General features: G+C 44.8%; 1 protein-coding gene across 1 annotated transcript in view; it reads right to left on the minus strand.

The window, feature by feature from the left end:
- Rerg (RAS like estrogen regulated growth inhibitor) overlaps nt 1-13,438 on the minus strand; it is a 111,846-nt gene extending 98,408 nt beyond the window's left edge. The window contains exon 1 of the mRNA XM_051155508.1: nt 13,165-13,438. Coding sequence (XP_051011465.1) covers nt 13,165-13,225 — 61 coding nt within the window. The 5' untranslated portion in view covers nt 13,226-13,438. The remainder of the gene's footprint in view (nt 1-13,164) is intronic.
- Between the last annotated feature and the right edge of the window lie 8,034 nt (nt 13,439-21,472).

Raw genomic sequence — 21,472 nt, forward strand, 5'->3', positions numbered from 1 at the left:
CTCACTATCTGAGGTCACGTGAGCAAGAAGCTGGCCCAGCTGTTTGGTTCTCTTATAATTTATGGAGTTCTTGATGCAAAAGGAAATGAATTACTTTTCAGGAAAATATTCATACTTTTTAAAAAAAATCTTACCTTTCTATTTTTATTTTATTTTTGCCTTTCCCTCTTAAATTACTGCCCAATGGCAGAAAATAGAGGAAAACATTTAAATATATCTTTTAAGGAGACAGGAAATGTATCACTGAAGAAAATGTGTTACTCATGCTCCTGAAAATGTAGAGATGCATAAGCTTTTCTCCACCTGGCAGGTCTTTTGACACCACCTTCAATAAATCTTATAAACACCATTTACCAAGGAGCAACGAAAATCCTTTTGTAATAAGTATCTGGCTATCGTGCCTCAGTCTGTCTCTGTCTGAGACTTGACTGTGCAGCATGGTGTTAAGGAGATTCAGTTTCTGGGTTCGATTCCTGTGTGGTCTTCTTTGTAAAAACTTTGGGGCAAGCTGACCATCCCTGTTCTACAAGAAGCGTTTCAATTTTTTTTGTTGTTGCAGTTTTTTTTTTTTTTGATATTGAAATATTTTCATTGATTATCAGATGAGAATCTTGTATCTTCATGCCTGAAACTTTTTAAGCCCCATGTCCGCACTTAGAAAACATCAAATTTCAGAGCATTTCCAACTCTGGAGTTTTCGATTAGGAGTGTTTAGCTTGGGTCATAGTTGGCTTATGGGATTAACTTCTGACATGCTACAGGGTAGCTCCACCTGTCCCCACTACCACCACATAAGTCACCATCTCAAAACCAAAATTCCTCATATGAGAATTACTTAGGTGTGCACTTCTTAGAAAACCATCCTTGCCCTAGTATGATGTGAGGGAAAGTCCCACTTTTAACCAAAGAACCACAGAAAAGTGTTGCATGTGCCTTGTTGCACAGGGCTCTTTTTGGCTCACTTGGACTGCCCCCACTACGATTCTGTCATGCCTTCTGTCTGCTACTTCATGTTGAGTCACCCGTGCCCTCAGCAGTGCTGGACACACAGAGCACACAGCTGGCTAATGCATCTGTGCCTGTTTGTTTGTTTTGAAGTTGAATTTTTTGTTCTCTAAATGGAAATTAAACACCGAGCAAGCAGCACAATGATTCACAAAGTGAGGCTAGAAAATTTGCCTCAATGGAAACCTGCTGGAAATTCAAATTCTCTGAACCTACCACGCACTGAGTAAATCAAGGCCCTGGCACAGGTGGCTGGAAACATAACCGTCCTAACCCCTCTAGGTGATTCTGAGATGTGGTTAGATTTCCTAGCGATTATCGTAAACTAGAAAAGAACATTCTAGCCCATATTCAGCTCTAGTTGGTAGCATCAACTTCAAATCACACAAGTTAGGTTAGTTTTATACAGACATATGTTGGAATGGCTTCCAGAAAATGGCTTTTTAACTAGAAGACCTATTGGGACTAACCACATTGGATCATGTATGCACTTTATATAGTAGTAGACCATGAGTCTTAAAAGGAGCATGTGCTGCAGAAACAAGAGAGATTGAGGACAATAATAAGTGAGAACTTAGCAATGTAAGGCCCCACACAGCTCACTTTTTAGGGCAATAACTCCCAAGCAGAAGTTATTTGATAGATATAGAAATGAGACATAAATAAATAAATTGTGTGTGTGTGTGTGTGTGTGTGTGTGTGTGTGTGTGTGTGTGTGCACGAGCGCACATGTAGGTCAAAGGGCAACTTGTGGAAGTCTGTTCTCTCCTTCCACCATGTGAGTTCCAGGAATAAAACTCAGGTCCTCAGACTTGGTGGCAAGCTCCTTTACCTGCTAAGCCACCTACTTTGCCAGCTCAAGACCCATAATTTCTTCTCACGCAATAATACATTATCCTAACAATGGTCTAAAGATGCTAGTCATTCTCACAATTTCACTAAGTCAAGCAATATCAAGGTAGAAAATTCTTTGACTGTTGGGGAGATAGTTCAGTCAATCAAAAGTTCTGGTGTCAGTACCTAGAATCCATAGTCTAAAAAGCCAGGCACAGTGGTGTGAGATTATAACCTCCCTGCTGAGGTTACCGTGGAGACAGGCAGATCTCTGGGGCTGGCCAGTTCACAAACCTTACTTGGCAAGTTCCAGACCAGCAAGAGGTCCTGTTTTAAAAAGAAAGGTAGGTGGTACCTGAGGGATGATATCTGAAGTTGTCCTCTGGCTTTTACAAACACATACATGTGCACGCATATACATACATATATACATTCATGCACACCAGCAAACACACAGACACACATATACACACACACACACACACACACAGAGAGAGAGAGAGAGAGAGAGAGAGAGAGAGAGAGAGAGAGAGAGAGAGAGGGTAGAGAGGGAGAGGCCTGAAATATTCCCAAATAAATATACAAATATACATCCTGATGATGGAAAACTGGGAGGAGTGACACATATTTAGATCCAAAAGGCCCTGACAGACAGAAGACCCGATTAAATCTAACAAAACAATACTTAGGAGGGTGAAAATAAACTCCTTCACCAGGGTAGAACGCACACACCCTGTTAGGGAATACTTAGCTCAGCAAGAGTATACATTTAAAAAACCCAAACCACACACAGCAAACCCAAAGCCTTCATTTGCAACGAAGTCCCCACGAGCGAGCCACCTTCATGTCTCCTGCCACCCCAAACCCCGAGAGCAGCGGTGACCTCTGGACGTCTTAGCAGCATGAGCATGTAGAAGAAAATTTGTCTTGCACTGGTTTGTTTTGTTCCAATCACTTCAGCAAGGGCTGCAATCCATCCTCAGCCATGTGCTTTAGGGTAACCAGGTTGAGCAGGTCAGCGAAGACAAGGCTGCGACCCAAAGCTGTGCCCTCTGGGGAGTGAACGAAGTGACTGTCACTAGACTAGGCGAGGAAGGGCTGAGTGAAGTTTGCTAGTTTCCTTTAACTATGTGACGGGCTGTCAAAAGGAAGATGGTTCTGGGTGGTGTCATGAGCAGGCGCTAAAAACATCCCTGATTGCAAAGAGGCAAAGCAGCGAGCATCATGAGTGCTGCGCAAGCTTTATGCTGATGCAGATGTGCTGCACAGGGGCCCTACATGCAATCAATACTAATTCAGGCGCTACCGTTCTCCATTAATAGACTTGACGTTATAGCAGATGACCTTGAGAGTGTGGGTGGTCTTCCTCCAACCATCGGAAGGCCTGCACGCCAACAAGTCATGATTGACAACACACCTGGCATTCCCAGGAATTGTTGCCACACACTGGTTATTCACTGGAAGTTTCCTGTAAAACGAAGTGCTGGCTTTTACAAGGGTCGTATTATGAAACTCTGATGATCATCTCATTTCGTAAGAGAAATTGTTTGAGAAGACACGGAGAAGACCTGGATGACGCAAAATGAGCATAGTCATAAGAAAAAGTCTGCGAAGTCCGAAACTGGGGCTCTAGTCTCAGTTCTCACACCATAGAGCAGTGTGACCACCAGGTTCTTCATTTGCATCTCATGCATATGTATATCAGTTTTGCATATTTGTATGCTTATGTTGCAATTACCGACTTCAGATTGCCTTGCTTTTGCAATACTGCACTCCTATTTTTAATGAGATGGAAGAAATTATGGGTCTCCCCCCCCCCGCAACCCCCCAGAAACCACATCAATTTTCAAAGGCAGCTGAAGCTACAGAGATGCGTTTGCACTGGAATTTTGGCTCCAAGGCCAGTACCACCTTGAAAAGTTGGCTTATTTCCCCAAACCCTTAAGTTGGAGAGGTACCAAGGATAACAAAGGAATAAAAGGGATGATTCAAAATATTCTTCACTCATCTTAAAGTTAGTCCTCATCAGCTACAGAGAAAAAAAAATGTCAAGTTTGATTGGAAGTAGCAAATGCCTGATCCTTAAGTACCGAGACGGTGCTTCAGTGAATTAAGTAGCCAGCAACTAAAAATAAAGTATGATTGAATTTAATAATATATTACAATGGAATAAACAGGGGCAGAGAAGAGTCCTGCTGGCTTTTAAAAAGAGTTCATTATTTAACCGTTTTGTTTCCCAGCACTATTTCCCCCATAAACGCATCTTTCTGCCTCCTTCACGTTCTTGTCTCGCTGCCTCCATTACAAAATGAACGAAAATAAAAATAAAAATAAAAAAAGAACGAGAGCTATTTTCATGTGATACTGCAACAAGTCTTCTTAAGTGGAAAGTTTTAACTAGAAATTGATCACTGATGCTGACAAAGCTTTTAGCTGCCTCCTAAGAGTCAGTTAACATCTGTGTTGCGTGTCTTTCCCTGGGACTCCGGAGAAGGCACAGTTCCTCCTCTTCCTGTTGCAGTTTACATATCTTTCTGTTGCTCCCATAGGTCATGTGTTTGAACACTTGATCATCAGCCTGCGGTAGGGACTCACTGAAGGATGGAGGAAGTGTGAGGTCAGTGGGAACATGCCCTGAGGTCTTATAGTCCAGCCCTACTTCCTGTTGGAGCTCTACAGATTCAAAGACCTGCTAACTCACTCCCCGAGGCCATGCCTTCCCTGCCAGAATCAGCTGAAGCTCCTCAACCTCTACGGCAAAATAAGCCCTTCCCCCCTCACCCCTTATGCTGCTTCTGGTCAAGTTTTTAGTCACAGCAAAGAGAGAAGAAATAATACACTTTCTTTGCTTGTGCATGCAAGAGTGGCCATGCACGGCTTAGACTTATACAGAACAGTGGCTTTACATATACTCACAAACAGAATCTTACAACTTAAAAGTATCCTTTGGGCACCCTTGAGATGGATGGAACAAAAACTCATTTTCATTCTCTTGCTTTTTTTTTTTTTTTTTTTTGGTCAGTGTAGATGTAAGAAGACACATGTTTCTCTAACATTGCAGGACTTAGTTTTTTTCTAGCCTCACTCAGATGTCCGCAGACAACTTCTCCCCACCCACACTCACCCTACCCTCACCTTTGGCCCAATCCTTTAAACTCTTCTTCTAACCATTAACTACAGGAGTCTTCAATGGACCTCATTTCCTGTAACAATTGAAGGAAAGTTAGGCACCGTGGCACACACTTTTAACCTCAGCACTCCTGAGGCAGAGGCAGGAGGACCTCTGTGAGTTCAAGGCCAGTCTGGTCTACATAGTAAGTTCCACGGCACTCATTGCTATGATGAGTGATCTTGTCTTAAAAAATGAGGAGGGAGGGGTACACACACACACACACACACACACACACACACCTTGCAAGTTTTTACATAGGAAAAAGTTAACATAGTCTATCCTTTTTTATCCTAACTAATATTTTTAGAAAGGCATCACTATATTATATAATCTATACCTGTGCTCCCACATTCATTACAGTATTATTCACAATTATCCGGATATTAAGCCACCAAACTAGCTAACCACCAATAGGCAGTTAAAGAACAGATCATTTGTTTACATAACAGAATGCTAGCATCAGGGAATCCTGTCTTCCAGAGGACTTCAGACGCTGAGGAAGAACTGCTAGGCACAGGAGGGAAAAGGCCACACTATCTAATCTTCACGGAAAACATTAAAAAGCCAAATTCATACTCAGGAGCAGACAACAGAGTGGCATTTACCAGAGCTTGTGGGGGGTGGGGGTGCGCATGTTTGGGAAAGATTAGATGCTGATCCGAAGGTACAAAGTTTGGACTCTTTAGGAGACACAACTTCTGGTGGCGTATTGCCCACCACGGTGACTTTAACACTTTATTCCTAACTTATTAATAAGTTAATTATGTATAACTCAATGGTGCCTGTTCTCACCACAAAGGAATGACAACTATCTGAGGAGATCAGGGCTCAGGACATGGCTCTCTGGGTCCAGTGCTTGCTCTGAAAGCAAGAAGACCATGAAGACCAGGGGAGAATACCTACCATTCATATTGAAAACTCAAGTGTGGTGGCGAGCACCTGTAATCCCTGCCTGGGGGCCAAGGGCAGAGACATAAGGCTCCTAACCAGTTCCTGAGCTCCAAATTCAGTAAGAAACCCTGTCTCAAAAACTAAGGAGGAGGCTGAGGGCTCAGCTCAGTGATTCGGACAACACACTGTGCTCGCAAAGGATCTAAGTTCAGTTCCCAGCACCCACATCAGGCAGCTCGCAATTCTAGGTCTAGGAGATCCAATGCCCTCTTCTGGCCTCTGTGGTATTACGGGAGCCAAAAATCAACTTGTCAAAATTTCCTGTACAGCTACAAACATAGGTAAAAACATATATTAATATTATTCTGCATGCATTTTATATAATGAAATACACAAAAGAATTAAAAGATTATGACAGGCTAACAAACCCCCATTCCCCTACATCTTTCTCTTTTCTTGTCATAATTACTTAGACAACAGTGTCCAAGAGCCATGCTACACCACGAAGTCTGAAAGACAAAGAATTGGTATGGCATAGCCACTTACACACGCAAACCCTTCTCTAAGCCTAAGGAGACTGACCTGATTGCACACGGGACTCACAAGTAAATTCTTGTCATAATGTACACCTATATTTTAAAGTAGTTTTGTGTGCATACCAAAAAAATCACTCCTAAAATCAGAATCATTGAACCGGGGCTATGACTCATTGGTAGAATCTGCACCTCGCACATGTCAATCCTGGCTTTCATTCCTAGCACTGTACAAAACTCTGGGCTTGGTATAACACACCTTCCATTCCAGCACTTGAGAGGTAAAGGCAGGAGGATGAGGAGTTCAAGGTCATCCTCAGCTATACAATCAAGTTGAAGCCAGCCTGGGCTGTATGAGACCCTATATCCAAAAATAAAATAAAACAAAACAAAATAAAATAAAATAAAAATGCTGCTCTTTCATTAGAGTAAAAAGTGGCAGACAAGCATACAAGGAAGAAAAATAACTTTGTGCCAAGGGATAAAAATATCAGAAGCTTTGTTTTCATTTGGCAGCCAGTTTATAGTCCAGAAATCTGAGTGTATGAATTTAAGCCTGCATGCTTGAGTGCATCAGATGGTTTTTGAATTAGAGGATAGCATTACTCAATCAACTAGACTAGCCCTTTCAAAAAATACATGTTGTGATGGCGCAGAGTATTTCAGTTCTGAAATCAGGGTGTCAACTGTGCGACCAAATTTAAATTTTCAGTTGTTTTCCTATCAACCCTTCCCACACTTGCTACAATATGAATAATGTGAATCTAGGAAGCATTTAATAAAATGTGTGTCTGGTGTTGTCTGAGCTATGGCAGGTTTTGTTTTTGTTTTTTGTTTTTTTTTTTAGTTTTTTTTTTTTTTTGTTTGTTTGTTTGGTTTTTTTTTTTGCTTTACTTACTTGGAGCCTGTCAAAATATAGACTGAGGCATTCAGGAGGGGAGTGTGGGTACCACGTTATTCATTGGCTGATGAAGAAAAATGATTACCCTACTGGGGCAGAAGACTGGAAAGGCTGAAAAACCATAGCCCACACTTTATCTCACCAGCACTGTGCTCAGCATGCCATCACTCCAGACAGGCCTGCCAGGTGAAATGAGTCTGGAAGAAGAGTCTGTGCCCTAGCAGGCCACATGCATGCTGTCACATACGTGTCATACACACTCCTCACATATGTTATTGGTCCGCTCTAGTAATTAGCACATTCTTAAGTTGTCTCTTTGCTGATGCTTCCATGGTCATCCTGTCAACTGGAAAGTTCTGTTCAATTCTTCCTTAAACCCCGAAGGTCCTTCTGTCACTTGGGGTCGGAAAGTCCTCTGCTACACACCAGCAGCACTTTCAAATGGAAGAGTGCCAATGTATTGATGACACTAATGCATTTCTGGTTACTGTCCCAAGATTTAATATAAAGTCATTATGTCTCATTATAACCACCAGCAGACAAGCTGTAGTTGACAGGAACCAGACCTTTGGACTTATGAAAGCTCCGTCTCATTGTCTCCCTCCCTCTCTGTCTCTCTCATTCTCAGTCTATGTCTGTCTGCTCCTTCCTCACCTGTGTGTGTGTGTGTATGTATAAGTATGTATGTATGTGTGTATGTATGTATGGCTGTGTGTATGTATGTGCATGTATATATGTATTTGATTTGTGTATGTTTGCATGTGTGTATATATGTATGTATGTATGTGTGCATGTGTATGAGTGTGTGTGTGTGTGTGTGTGTTGTGTATATATAGGGTTTTTTTTTACTTTCAATGAAAAACAAATTATTCAGTAGAATATGTATTTACTTTTGATTTAATTTATTCACTGGGGAACTTAAAAATCAAAAGCATACTTGAAACATCCTAATAACATGAGCTAACATGCACACCTGCTACATGCCATGATCTCACTAAAAGACTTGCATGTAATAATAACTCAGTGTTGATAACCGAGATGGGCACTACTCTGCACTTCCCATACTTAAAGAACTGAGAGGGGACTTGCCTCACATTGCCAAATGCACAGAGCAGATATGGGGGTAGGGGTGGGGCTTGGGAATCAGACATCACAGCACATGCCCAGAGCTCAAGACTCGGAATAGTACACAGGCAATGTGGCCTACATACCCCGACACCAGTGCATCAGTGAGTGGGTGAGAAAGCAGAGTGGTGTTGTAAGATTGAACCCCGGAACATTCAGACCACGTCAACTCAGAGCTGCTCAGGCTCTACAGTCCCAAACCTCACACAGCTCCACTCCCTGTGAGGTATTCCAGTGGCTGGAGAAAGATTAGACTGCGGGCCCAAGGGAGACCCATGGCTAGGCTCTAAAGGCAGCTGAGTAAGTCATGAACTGCCATTCATCCTAGTATTTGCGATTTCCTACAGATGTGAAGAAAAAGTTGGCCCGAGGAAGTAAGTGGCTCAGCTGATTAACTGTTTGTATGCAAAGCCTTAATTTGATACTCAGAACCTGTGGAGGGAAAGCCTTTCCTGGTGGTGCCTTGGCAATCTCAGCACTGGGAAGGTGGAAATAGGCAGATACCTGGGGTCCAATGGCCAACCAGCCAAGCCAAAGGGGCAAACTCCAGGCCAACTGGAGAAACTCAAGAAACCAGGTTTCTACCAGTTGAAGATGTCAGAGGCTGGCCTCTGGCTTACATCTGTACACATATATGCATGAGTGTGCTTGGGCGCGCGCGCACACACACACACACACACACACACACACACACACACACGGGGGGGTGTGTGGCGAGGAATCAAGCAAAGGTAACTTTTAAGTCTTTAAGGCTGGAGGGTGGCTGTGTGGTATCCTGACCAAGCAGAAACAAGGTAGGGACAGTTTAAGACCCTAGAGTAAACCTGAGCTCATTATCGCTACGGTGTGTTTTCAAAGCTGATAGATCAGTCTGTGGTGGTTTCCACTGAGCTGTGGAAAAGTTCAGAATAGTCTTCCCAGGCCTAAGTCTAGACTGTGCCATCTTCTTAGTGAGGGGTGTGGCTCAGGTCTCAGGAGAGAAACGAGATGTTGAAATAGGGAAACAGAGTCTGCCTATAAAGAACGCACAGCAAGTTACAATAGTGACAAGTTGACCGTCATTTTCATTTCCACCCCAGTGAGAAGAAATAAAAGGGGAAGAGCCTGGCACAGGAGGATGGCTCAATAGGTAGACGCACTTGCCACCAAGCTTGACTCCTTGAGTTCAACTCCCTCATCCTGCCCTCTCCTTCAAGACCTACATAGTGGAAGGAGAAAACTGTGTCCCACAAGTAGTTCCTTGCCTTCCATAAATGCTTTCTTTCTCCCTTTCTCCTCTCTCTCTCTCTCTCTCTCTCTCTCACACACACACACACACACACACACACACACACACTATTATGTTTGAACACCGGAGAAACATCTGCAGGGAGGCTAGAGAAATAGATTGAAAAAGAAAGACTTACTTTTTAACAATCAAGGTTTAGAGTCGGTAAGAACCATCATAGGCAGTTTCAATTTCTGCTAGCTCAGCTGATGTTATTCCTCTAGGGTGGGTGCCAATTTTCCTCTGCATGTGAAGAATCTCCCACAGGAAATGGAAAGAGTCTGGGGGGGGTCTAGTTATCACACAGACCACCTCCCCCCACAGGAGACTCAAGGACAGAGGCAGGCAGAAGACAACAGAAGAACCCAGAAAGCCTGGAGGGCAGGTGCTAGGCAACGTGGGAGACACGGGCTGGTCATGTGAAGTGGTACAAGGAAGCCCAAGAGGGCACATCATGGGGGATGGTTGACTCCCTTTGTCAGGGACTGACTTTTATTCCCAGGTAGTGACTTTCTGTGGAATGGCCGCAGTGGCGGGCCAATGTGCTTATACAATGAACGAGTGGAAAGGCTAAGTCAGGAAACACAGCGTCCACGTTCGTTAGACCCATGAAAAGACAAAGATGGTGATATGGACATAGGTGGTGGCTTGGGGAAAACCAGTCAGTGGGGAAGTGATGGGGACAGGTACGACAGTAAAGGAAACTACTTTGAAAGTCCTCAAAGGAACGTGAGGGCGCAGCTCGGGATAGAGGAGGATCCAGTACCCTCTGATGTGGTGAAAACAGAACACAGATGGGTCCTCACAGACCTGAGTACTTCTTCCCAGGGGCTTCGTCTTTATGTCTATATTATTTTTATTTTTTTTAATTCAAGTGTTTATCATTTAGGGGAGATGTGTGTGTACACTCTGTGTGGCGTGTGCAGCTTGTGTATAGGCTCCAGCAGGGTACTAAGGGTCCTGGGTTTTCTATATATAATTACCTTGAGAAAGGCTCACGGGGTCTGGAGCTAGGCTGCCTGTCAGCAAGGCCCCAGCAATCCTACTCCATCAGCCACAGCTCAGGCTGGGGTTGAGAGCTAGTTATGCCCAGACTTTTACAGCAGTGCCTGGGCTTCTGCTCAGGTAGCCTGCGTTTGAGCAGCAAGCTCTCCTACCTCCCAGTCATCTTCCCGGGCCCTGTGTCCAGCTTTCTAAACCATACACAAAAGCTTGGAAGAGCTCATCCTCATATTCCACCTGTGGAATAGATGTGGGAAGAGGAAGGAAGGAAGAAAGAAAGAAAGAAAGAAAGAAAGAAAGAAAGAAAGAAAGATGGATGGCGGGCCAAACTCCTCAGTCACATAAATCAAGCCAGTGTTAGCAACACAGACTTGCCACCAGCCCTCCCTCCACTCCCCTCACACCCGTCTCTCCATCCCACTAGTCTATTCCCTCCACCAGAGACACTCCCTGGGGCAGTTTCCTCATTCTCCACATCCTTCTGCCAGCTACAGGCAGAGGTTCTCACGCCATTGGGAAACACCACAGGAGATTAAAGGGGAGGAGCTTGAGCATCTTAAGTCCAGGCCTGCTCTTTCCCTTGCTTGGATTCTTTTTTTTTTTTTTAATTGAAAAATAAAATAATTCATAATACATCTCATTTGCTATCCCATCCCATGCATCCTTCCACTCCTCCCTCCCTCCCGCTTTCACCCTATTCCCCTTCCCTGTGACTGTGACTGAGGGGGACCTCCTCCCCCTGAATATGATGCTAGGGTATCAAGTCTCTTCTTGGTAGTCTGCTATCCTTCCTCCGAGTGCCTTCGGGCCTCCCCATCAAGGGGACATGGCCAGATATGGGGCACCAGAGTTCGTGTGAAAGCCAGTCCCCAGTCTCCACTTAACTGTGGAGAATGTTCTGTCCCTTGGCTACATCTGTCCAAAATCTGTGGACAAATGGATTGAACTAGAAATGATCATAATGAATGAGCTAACCCAGAAGCAGAGAGACTCAAATGGTATATACTCACTTATAACTCGACACTAGCCTAAGGGGCAGGTCTCATGAAAGTCTTCACTTACCAGGAAAGTGGGATAGAGGTGAGGACATCCTATTGGGACTTTAGGTGAGAAAAATATAGGAGATAGGGAAATAGATGGATCCAGAGGGTCCTAGAAACCTATAAGAAGAACACTATGATGAGTGGATCTGGGCCCAGGTGTTCTGCTCGATCTAAGGCACCAACCAAGGACAATACGTGCAGTCACCTTGCTTGGATTCTTGCAGAGGCAAGAACTGCAGAGGAGAAGCAAGTGACAGAAAAAGCCGAGAAAATCCAAACGGAGACTAAGACTTACAGCATGGCAGAGCACTGCAGAGACTCAAGCCAGGAGGACCAGTAGAAGGGAGGATGGGCACAGAAGTAGAAGGAATGTGTGCATGCGTGGGCATGCATGTACATGTGTATGTAAGTGTATGTACATGTGTGTGTGTGTGTGTGTGTGTGTGTGCGTGCACGCGCGCGCATGTACGTTTCTTTAAGAGCATATAGATCATCTCTGTGGGAATTAGCTGGTTTGCTTTCTGTCTACCCACGCGCCCCGACCAGAGGTGTTTGTGTCCTTTACTGACAGCCAAAAGTTCTGCATGGTTTTGGGTCCTTCCTACGAGACACCAGGCCCTCATCACTGGAAGTCATGTGGCAGTAGCATTTGGGTGACATCTCCTTTAGCATGCACTTAATTTTAAGTATAGGGAGTAAGAGATGAGTTTGCGCTCTGTTGTGAGACTCTGTCTCAAGAACCTAGGGCTGGGGCTGTTGCTTGGGGACAGAGTGATGGCCTAGCACTAGCACGTATAAGGTGCAGGCTTCCACCTCCAGAGCACTGCTAAAGAAAAGGAGGGTTCTAGGTCATTGATGTTGCTCAGACTTGCTGATTTAAAACCATTTCGCAGGCCTGGCAACCTTGCTTGGAAGTTTGCATTCCTACTTTTCAAGTGCCCTTCTCCTGCTATAGAAGCTTTCAGCAAGAAATAATTCTGTCACTGCCAAAGACAGATTCATCCAATAAGAACTTACTAGGACCCCAACATCTGCTTGAGCTTGGAGCTTTTTGCTGAGAATATCCAAACAAATGAGACATAAAACGGACCCCTTGAGATCTTCCACCGTAAAAGAAAGAACATAGGGGAAAAAAAAGATATTTTATGAAATTTCCACAGTTTGATTTCTTCGGAGGTTGTTTATGATGCACACAGTTCCCTGCTATATTATCAGCAAATTTAGTTTGTCATAAATAAGCAGAAGAATTCATGAGTTGGTTGTAAAAAACCAAGCCAGATATGGAGAAAGGACAGCAGATGGACTGCCGCAAACGCTGACCGCTCATCTGCCACATCCCCAAAGCTGTGACCAACTCATAGGCCCTACAAATGTCACAAAAAGGACCTTACCTGACTTGCCCACGCCTGCTCTCCCAAATATGGCCAGTTTGACCTCTGCGCTCTTAGCCATGGTTGCTGGTGATCGGCCTTACTGTTTAGACTCCGGATGTGAGCAGACAGTTTGGGTGGCGGCCTTTAGCTCCACTGCGTCATTGTCAATCATGGAAGGGTTCACAATCCTTAAGAGAACAGAGAGTTGGAATTCTGAGCGATGAGAAATGAATCCGTACCCATGAAGCATCGGGTGCACACCGGTCACCCTTTGTCTTCGTCTCTTTTCCTGTCATTGTGGTACAATATTGTGGCGACAGCAACAAGGGGGAAGGAATTTATTGTTGCCCACAGTCCAAGATATAGTCTACCATGGCAGACAGGAAGTCAAGACAGTAGGAGCTGGAAGCAGGTGGTCACCTCACACCTACAACCATAAAGCGCTTAGGGATTAACCTACGTACATGAGCTGCTGCCCACCTCACAGTGGGCGGGGCTCCCCATCTGCCATCAAGGTAATCTCCCACAGGCAGGGTCAAGAGTCCATCTCCCAGAAGATTTCCAGAACTCTGTCAAGTTGACAGCTACCACTGACAATCACACTGCCCAAGTTGTGCATCTTCTAATTTGATTTTCACCACTGCCCAGTGAGAGGGCCTTGGTAGAAACACATTGCAAACCACTAACCAGTAAGGTGGATCTGGAGGCGGGAGGGATGGGTCAGTGCTGAAGAGTAAATATTGCTCTTCCGGGAGACCTGAGTTCGGTTCCGTGCACCCACATTAAGTGGCTCACGACAGGGAATCAAAAGTCCTCTGTTCGTCTCCGTGGGCACTACAATCATGTGCACACATCTCCAAGCACACACGTGCATAATTAAAAATAAAGTAAATCTTAAAAAAAGAATTTAGCACTGTTTGGTTTTAAAATGTGTGCACGTAGTATCATCTCTTAAAGTACTTTACGTTTTTATGACTAGGTTGCTTCTTGGCATCATTGATAATACGTTCTATGTGAATAAATACATCTACCACCTGCTTGAAAACACTCAACATATAAATACGCACGGTGGGGAGAGGCGTTCCTTATTAAACAATATGGATTCATAAAAGTCGACTCCACTGCCACACAGTTTAATTTTCTATTTCAAGGCTAAATTTCATCTCTGTTCATTCTAGGTCACAGGATAAACCATGTAACAAATACACAGATGGATCTTGCAAAGCCAATAAATACATAATAGCCAATCAAACTTCTACTGGGTTTTGCTGGGTATGATACCCTCGTACCCAAAAGGCATGTAGTGTGTTCCACGTTCCGTTTTAAAGATGATCTCAGGCAAGTCTGTCTGATTGGCTGCTTCCAGGTATTCGAGATAAGTTTATGTTCTTTGTAATTGGTATCATTTGTAGGCAGCCTTTTCTAATTTCTAAGAGAGGAAAACTCTCTTACTTATTGATTATGTTAGGCTATGACAAGTCTGTCACTTGTGCCTGGGATGTCCTGATCCTTTTCTTAAAAACAAGTCGTTTCTTTCACTCATATCTGGCTAACCAAGGACGCTATCCCATCCCAGGCTTCAACTTTCGAGGAAAGCAAAGGCCAGCTGTTGGTCCACACTTCAGGGGACACACAGCAATTAAACTCTTGCTTAAGTTCTTGGCTTTCCCGTCCCACTCTTGCCATATGCACAGTTGTCCCCAGGCACTCGCTGTTTTAATGACTCTAAAAACATGAAGTTCCCTTCTTCACAACCTGACACATAACCTGACAGCCTGTCACAACAGAGTTCTGGATCTGTTCTCTCCTGTTGCCCCCAGCACAGCCAATCACCGGAAGCCTCTCATCTCTCCCACGGGCTAAGGACCTCTCACTGCCTGAACTCCTTCAGTGCCCGATCTAAACTCAAGCCTCCCTTTTATATATGTTAACTCAGTGGCCCCCGCGTTCAGAATTCATTCACAGTTGGAGTTTGTGAAGTTATATTTGTGCCAGGCACGGTGTGTCACACACCTATAACCCCAGAATTTAGGAAGAGGTGCAGAAGTTCCAGGCCACTCGCAGCTGTATAGCCCACTTGAGGCCAGCCTGGGCTAGAGAACCTTTCTTTAAAATCCAAAAAGGGGGTGAGGTGGGGTGGGTTTTGAAGCACAGTTAACCGATCCTGTCTGGGCTACTTATTTGGATAGACAACTTTTAAATACAGGCCAAGAAAGGGAAAGAGAAAACCGAACTCCCTCTGAATATACAGCCCACAAGAGGAGTTGGTTCCTATGTAGTCTCTTATCAGGTATTTAAGGCATTAACGTGCACCAAACCCATTTTGATGTGCAGGTTTCTAAGTGTGGGTGCTTCTAAGGAAAGCACAGGCAGTTGCTTAACGCGGCCTTTTCTTCCACCTCCAAACAGGAAGCAATGCCAACTTCCTAGTGATTCTTGGGCTAAGATCTGAAATATCCAAGCCCATCCTTTGGCTGTAGAGGAAGTATTTCCTCAGGGGTTGGTCTGTAAGGCCAGCGCGTGGGAGGCTGACTATTCCAGGCCACCTCAGACAGTGTGCCAAACCTAAACCAAATTCCTTATTTGTCATTCAATACACATCCACTAAGAAAAGGCCTTACCTTGAAGATTTGCATATTAAATTTGTTAACTATATTTCAACGTATACGTAGCTGCTGGCTTGCATTGTTTGGAAACACAGAGCATGCGTGTGTCAGGAGCACTCATAAATAATAATATGCTATTTCATACAAAAGTGTCATTCCTATGTATCTAAACTCTGCTTATATTGATAAATGCTTCATGAAAGTAACTATCAAATGTATTTTTTTTTAAAGCCAAGTCAAATAGTTCAGCAACTCTCATTGGCCTCTGAATCTCATGGGTTTCACAGATGAGAGAGAAATTACGTGAGTTAAGTTTCCCCCATCTGTAACGTAATAAAGGTCCAGCTGGTTACTGTCAGACTCATGATATTTTTAGAAAAATCAAAGGGAAGACGCAAAGCTGACCCCTAAAGATGCCTTCACATTTTATTTCCACATGAAAATTTGACAGAAGCCATCAACGTGTCAATTGTTGTCATAGTAACCCACAGGCAAGTTTCTGTGGAATTAACTGGAGACCTAGCCTCACATCTGAGAGAACTCATTGGTTCTAACACACGGAATTATGCCTTCTTTGGGCAGGAAGTTCACTCTTGGAAGCAGAGCGCTTTGCTGGGGGGCACACAAACAGCCAACTTTCACGTTAGGAGATGAAAGGAAGTGGCTTTGGTTATTTTGTTTTTGTTTTGTTTAGTACACATGAAGTCATATTTGAGTAAACTAAAGAGAAAAATGTTCGTACAAACCAAAGCGCCTACCTGTGGGGACTCCTTTAGATCTATGACATTTGTGTTTCTAAAGCCTCACTCACACGTTTATTTACTTATCAAAAGGTTTTGCTCCTATTAAATCATTTCCCAGACAGGGCTTATCAAGATCAGTGTTTTCCACTTCCTCTGGGGGGTGGGGTGGGAAGGGGCATCTTCATAATTACATTTTTATGTTTTTTATGGCTTCCAAAAAAACCAAACCAAACCAAAAAAAAAAAAAAAAAAAAAAAAAAAAAAAAAGAACAAGTACAGCTAGCTGTCCAGGACAGCAATGAATCCAGTCTGATGGTTCTGGGCCAGACTTCTCCTGAAATCAAGATTTCTCAGTTACTCTGCTAGGAATTTTCCTTCGTCTTATCACAACGCAATACGCTCGGCAAAGAGGTTGTTAACCGTGCAAGCCCCCGGGTTATCTCGCTACCCTGAAATCAACAGGTCTGAAACCAGGAGCAATCCCACGGTAGATTGCAAGGTCCTGCAGACCGCAGGCTCCACACGGAGAGCAGATGTCCCTGGTATCAGAAGGACGCCCTCAGCTTAGGACGCGCTGTCAAGCCTGGTGCGGGCGTTCACAATCCTTCCCGGAGAACCCCAAAGTCGCCCTTGGCGAGGGACCTCGGGACCTGGACGGCGTACCCAGAGGCTGAGCTCTCAGGGACTCGCACACTGTCCTCGGGGAGCCACCTGGACACGTGTGTGTCACTCACCTGTTCGCTCTCCAGGCCGGGGAGAGAACCGCGATCCTCTCCAAGTTCGCAATCCGGCCTCGGAGCCCCGGGAGCCTTCCCGCGCTGTCCCACGCAGACTGCAGGAGGCGTTGGAGAGTCAGGGGGCCGCGATCGCGGGTGGGAGTCTCCCCGGCTGCAAGTGCGGTGCCCGGGCGGGGGTCTCCTCCCTCGCGCTCGCCCTGACTAGCAGCCGAAGAGACTGCGGCAGGACGCGAGCTCCGTCCGCTGCCGGGATGCTGCAGTGAGGCGCTCGGGCGCCCCCTGCCGGACCAAGCCTGCGAGCCGAGCGCCTCACACCCCAGCCTCGCTCAGCGCCAGGCCTGCAGGCTCTAGCAAAGTCCTTTCTTGATTAAAAAGCATCACTTACGCAGTGTTCTCTTCGCCTCGTTTCAAAGGATCTAGCCAATGCGCCTTGAGAATGTGTTCAGTTATTCTCATGATATTCAAGAGGAAGCAGGGGATTTTAAAGAAAAGAGAGGAGGAAAAACGGTTCAAGGCTAGTAAATAGTTCGGAGGAATTCCAGACCGGATCGGAAACAAATAGATGTAAACACAAAATTCAACGGCAATTCATGGTTGTGTGTATGAGAAAGTCCCCAGAGTGCTCTGTTCCCTCGGCAAGACCGGCATTTATAAGATTTGCCTCGGCGTCAAACCCCACCGTGCTCAAACCCTAACAAAGATAATTAACATGCATGCTATGGTAAGCTATGCAAGGCCCGCTTACATCCTAAACCTCCTTTGATATTCACCTCCCTTGAGGTAAGCGGCCTATTGTAATTGCTGTTCTTTCCGTGGGGAAGGGGAGCTTCAGAGAGGTTAAAGGATTCCTAAAGCCAATGGTGTGCTTGAACAAAGCAGGTCTATGCCTTTCTCCTTTTTAATTCCCTGTCTGGGCTTTCTTACCAGGGTATCTGGTGACTTACTGAAAGCAAGACAACTAGAGGAGACGGGCGTGGGGGTGGGGTGGGGTGGGAGGGGGTGGAGGGTGGTGGAGGTGGGGGTGCCAGGACGATGCAAACAATCAGTGGGCCAACCCTGGTGGAAGAAAGGTTACCGTGCAGGCAGGATTTGCCAGGAAGTGGTTGGGCCTGTGACAGCTAGGGGATGTGTCCCGATAACTGAGAAAATTTAACGCACCTGGTCCACCATGAATTTCCCCGATCACCTCAACCTCCCCCCCCCCCAACACTCCCTCTCACACCTCACATCACCCTGCCAGGACCGTGTTTGCTTTGCAGTCACTCTGGTTTCTCAGGCTTCTGCTAAACCTTGAAGTCGCAGAAGCTGGAAAATTGAGGAGTATTGTGTGTGTGCGCGTGTTGTGTACGGTCTTCCTTTGTTGCAGGCCTACCACACAGCACTATGACGGAATGATTACAACAAGAAGACAATTTGAGATAAGAGTTATATAAATTGTTTATACACTGATCTGGAAAGAGCTATCCAGTGTGGACTTGAAGAAAAAGGTTCCATATTTGAGAAACAGAGATTTCAGCATCTCAGATTACAAAGTATCTCAAAGCCTACAGTAATAAGACTCATGAAGGTGATACAGAATTCTATATAATTTAAATTTTGTGGAATTTTTGTAGCATTAATGCTGTCAAGTTTCCATCTACCCTCTTTCCCCATCATGTTTTGTAGGCAGTACTTGATAACAATGTCTATGAATGTCTGATGCATATTTACAGTATCTACAAATATATATTTTATATGTAAAACAAAATTAGAATTTATATATGTATATGTGTGTATATATATATATATATATATTTTTTTTTTTTTTTACAATGACTTAATGTGGAGTTTCCATTAGACTTCTCCTATATCATAGATACTACTGAAGAGGACACAAGCCAGGTCACATGTGAACAAACCTTTATCATCTTGTCCCAGAGGCTGTTTCTCTCTTCTTTTGTATGCCCCTTATAACCCAGATCCCCTCACTCAGTAAGGGAGGCTTTAGTGTGCACGCCTGCAACTTCTTTTAAACTTTGTATTACCCTACAAAGAATTAGGTTTTTCACTGTGGCATTTTTTTTTTCAAACAAAACTCTTGTTGTTTCTCATCCCCCTGCCTCCATCCCCAGACCCCCATACCCCCCACCCCCACCTTCCCTCTCAGGTGCCCTCCAACCTCTTTCCACTTTCATGTCACATGTGACCTTTGGTGCCACAAACACCTCTGTGCCCCCTTTTCAGAGTCTCCTTTCTAGTTCCACGGTCTATATCTCTTCTCTCAACCCCTTGTTTACACTTGTATGAATGTTAGGAGTCAGGACCCACGTATGAGAGACAACATGTGACTTTTCAACTTGCTGAGGCTGGGTCAGCTGCATCAACAGAATCCTTTGCCGCTCCACTCACTTTCCTGCATGTTTCATAGTTTCAGGTTTTTTGTTTTTTGTTTTTCCTTGACAGATGACTAAAATCCCATAGTGTGTGCATGCACATTTTTGAGATTCATTCCTCTGTTAATGGGCATGCAGGCTGGCTCTATGTCGTCCTTGTCACTGTGGCTAGGACATCAGTGCACATGTGAGGAGTCCCTGCAGGTGTCATACTAGGAAGCAAACCTCATGAGGAGAACAGCGAAAACCCAGTGCAGCCTGCATCAGACATCAGGGAGTCTAATGCCAGAAGGTTCATTGTCGGCATATTTAAAGCACAGAACAATTTGGGAAAAGGACACAGGGCACCAATCATCAGTCCAATCCCAGGTGCACAATAAAGCTTACGCTGTGACTACACAGAGACCCTTTCACGCAGTCCATGTGACCATGAGGGTGCGTTCTATAGCTAAGAGGCCTAGAATCTAGTGTGGTCTCTGACCAATAGCATAGAGGACAGCAGGCCATAGAGGACAAGTGACATCTCCCCTAAGGATGAGTCATGGTCTAGGGAGGGAAGTGTCTGGGATAACCGGTCTGGGAAATTCGGGTGAGGTCTGCCTCTGTAGCAAAAAGTGGGTGGTGTCTGTCACCACAGATAGCAAGAACGTCACCAGACTGTTAACAAAATCCACCCTCAGCCTTCTGGGAAGGAAAACAGGTATTTTATCCGCTGCCCCCCGCCCCCATTCAAAAGTCCTGTTTCTACTTAACACTTCTGTGTGAGCACAAGGACCTCTGTGCTCCCCACCAGACATAGATGTATAAATGTCATGCCTGCCGTTCTGCACACACAGCACTTTGCTGGAGCCTCTCGTCTACTCTGCTGTACAGTAGACCATATTAGTCCAAGGACCTCTGCTCTACGGAACGAATCCTTTACCAAAAGCCCCCCAAATGCCCACTCTCTTCCCTTATGCCGCCTGCATCACAGATCAGTCACAGGAGCAGAGAGGGTTCCGTGAGGCTTGGCTGCCAGCTGGGCATTCACTCTGCTGGGGACAGGCTTTGTCACACTCCCTGGCTTTCAGACTTAAACTTCTAACTCGGTGTTAATAGATGAAGAGACAGTGAAACTGCAAAGTCGAAGTTGTGTGTAAAGCTGCTAAATATATTCATCCTAAATGATCAAAGCATGTGGGAAATTACAAAGAAGTAGAAACTCACCCCTGAAGCTCACAGTGTCCACAGATGGCCACTGTTACCACAAGGAACAATAGTGATGCTCACCATGGGGCCAGGGGCACCGTCTTTTTGAAACGCCATCTCCCATTTAAGAAACACACAGCTAGGCAGATGGTAACTAGATCAGAGGGAATGTGGAGAACTGGCCGTTAGATGTCTTTGTGGCACAGGCTTCTCCATCCTTAACAGTTCCCCCAAAGTCAGCATTATTACATACCGTGGATCTGACTTCCTGATATCTGCGCCAGTGTCTGCTTCCTGCTCTCTCAGAGGGCTTCTCGCTGCCATTAAAAGGGGAGGCAACCAGCTCTTTTACATGCCTTCTCTGCTTGCAGCTTCCTCTCTGTTTTTGCTGGGGTGTCACTGGCTCATTGTCAAGGTGTGTATCGTTTGCATTTCACTTACAGTTCTCATTTAAATGTGTTAGTGGAAGAAATTAGTTTAGTAATTCTATAATCATGGTTTTTCTATTACTGGCTCTTTGCTATAACTCATAAAATAGTGTTTCCCAGAAGGCCCTGCAGCTACCCTCTGTATATCTCTTTTCGTCCATATTTTATTAGCTTATTTTTGCTTACGTTCATCTCACGACCATCGTTTCTTGTACATTTGTGATGCCTAACCTTGGTTGTCAACTTGACTAC

The sequence above is a fragment of the Acomys russatus genome, chromosome 13 (genome assembly GCF_903995435.1).
Source record: "Acomys russatus chromosome 13, mAcoRus1.1, whole genome shotgun sequence".
Taxonomy (NCBI): Eukaryota; Metazoa; Chordata; class Mammalia; order Rodentia; family Muridae; genus Acomys; species Acomys russatus.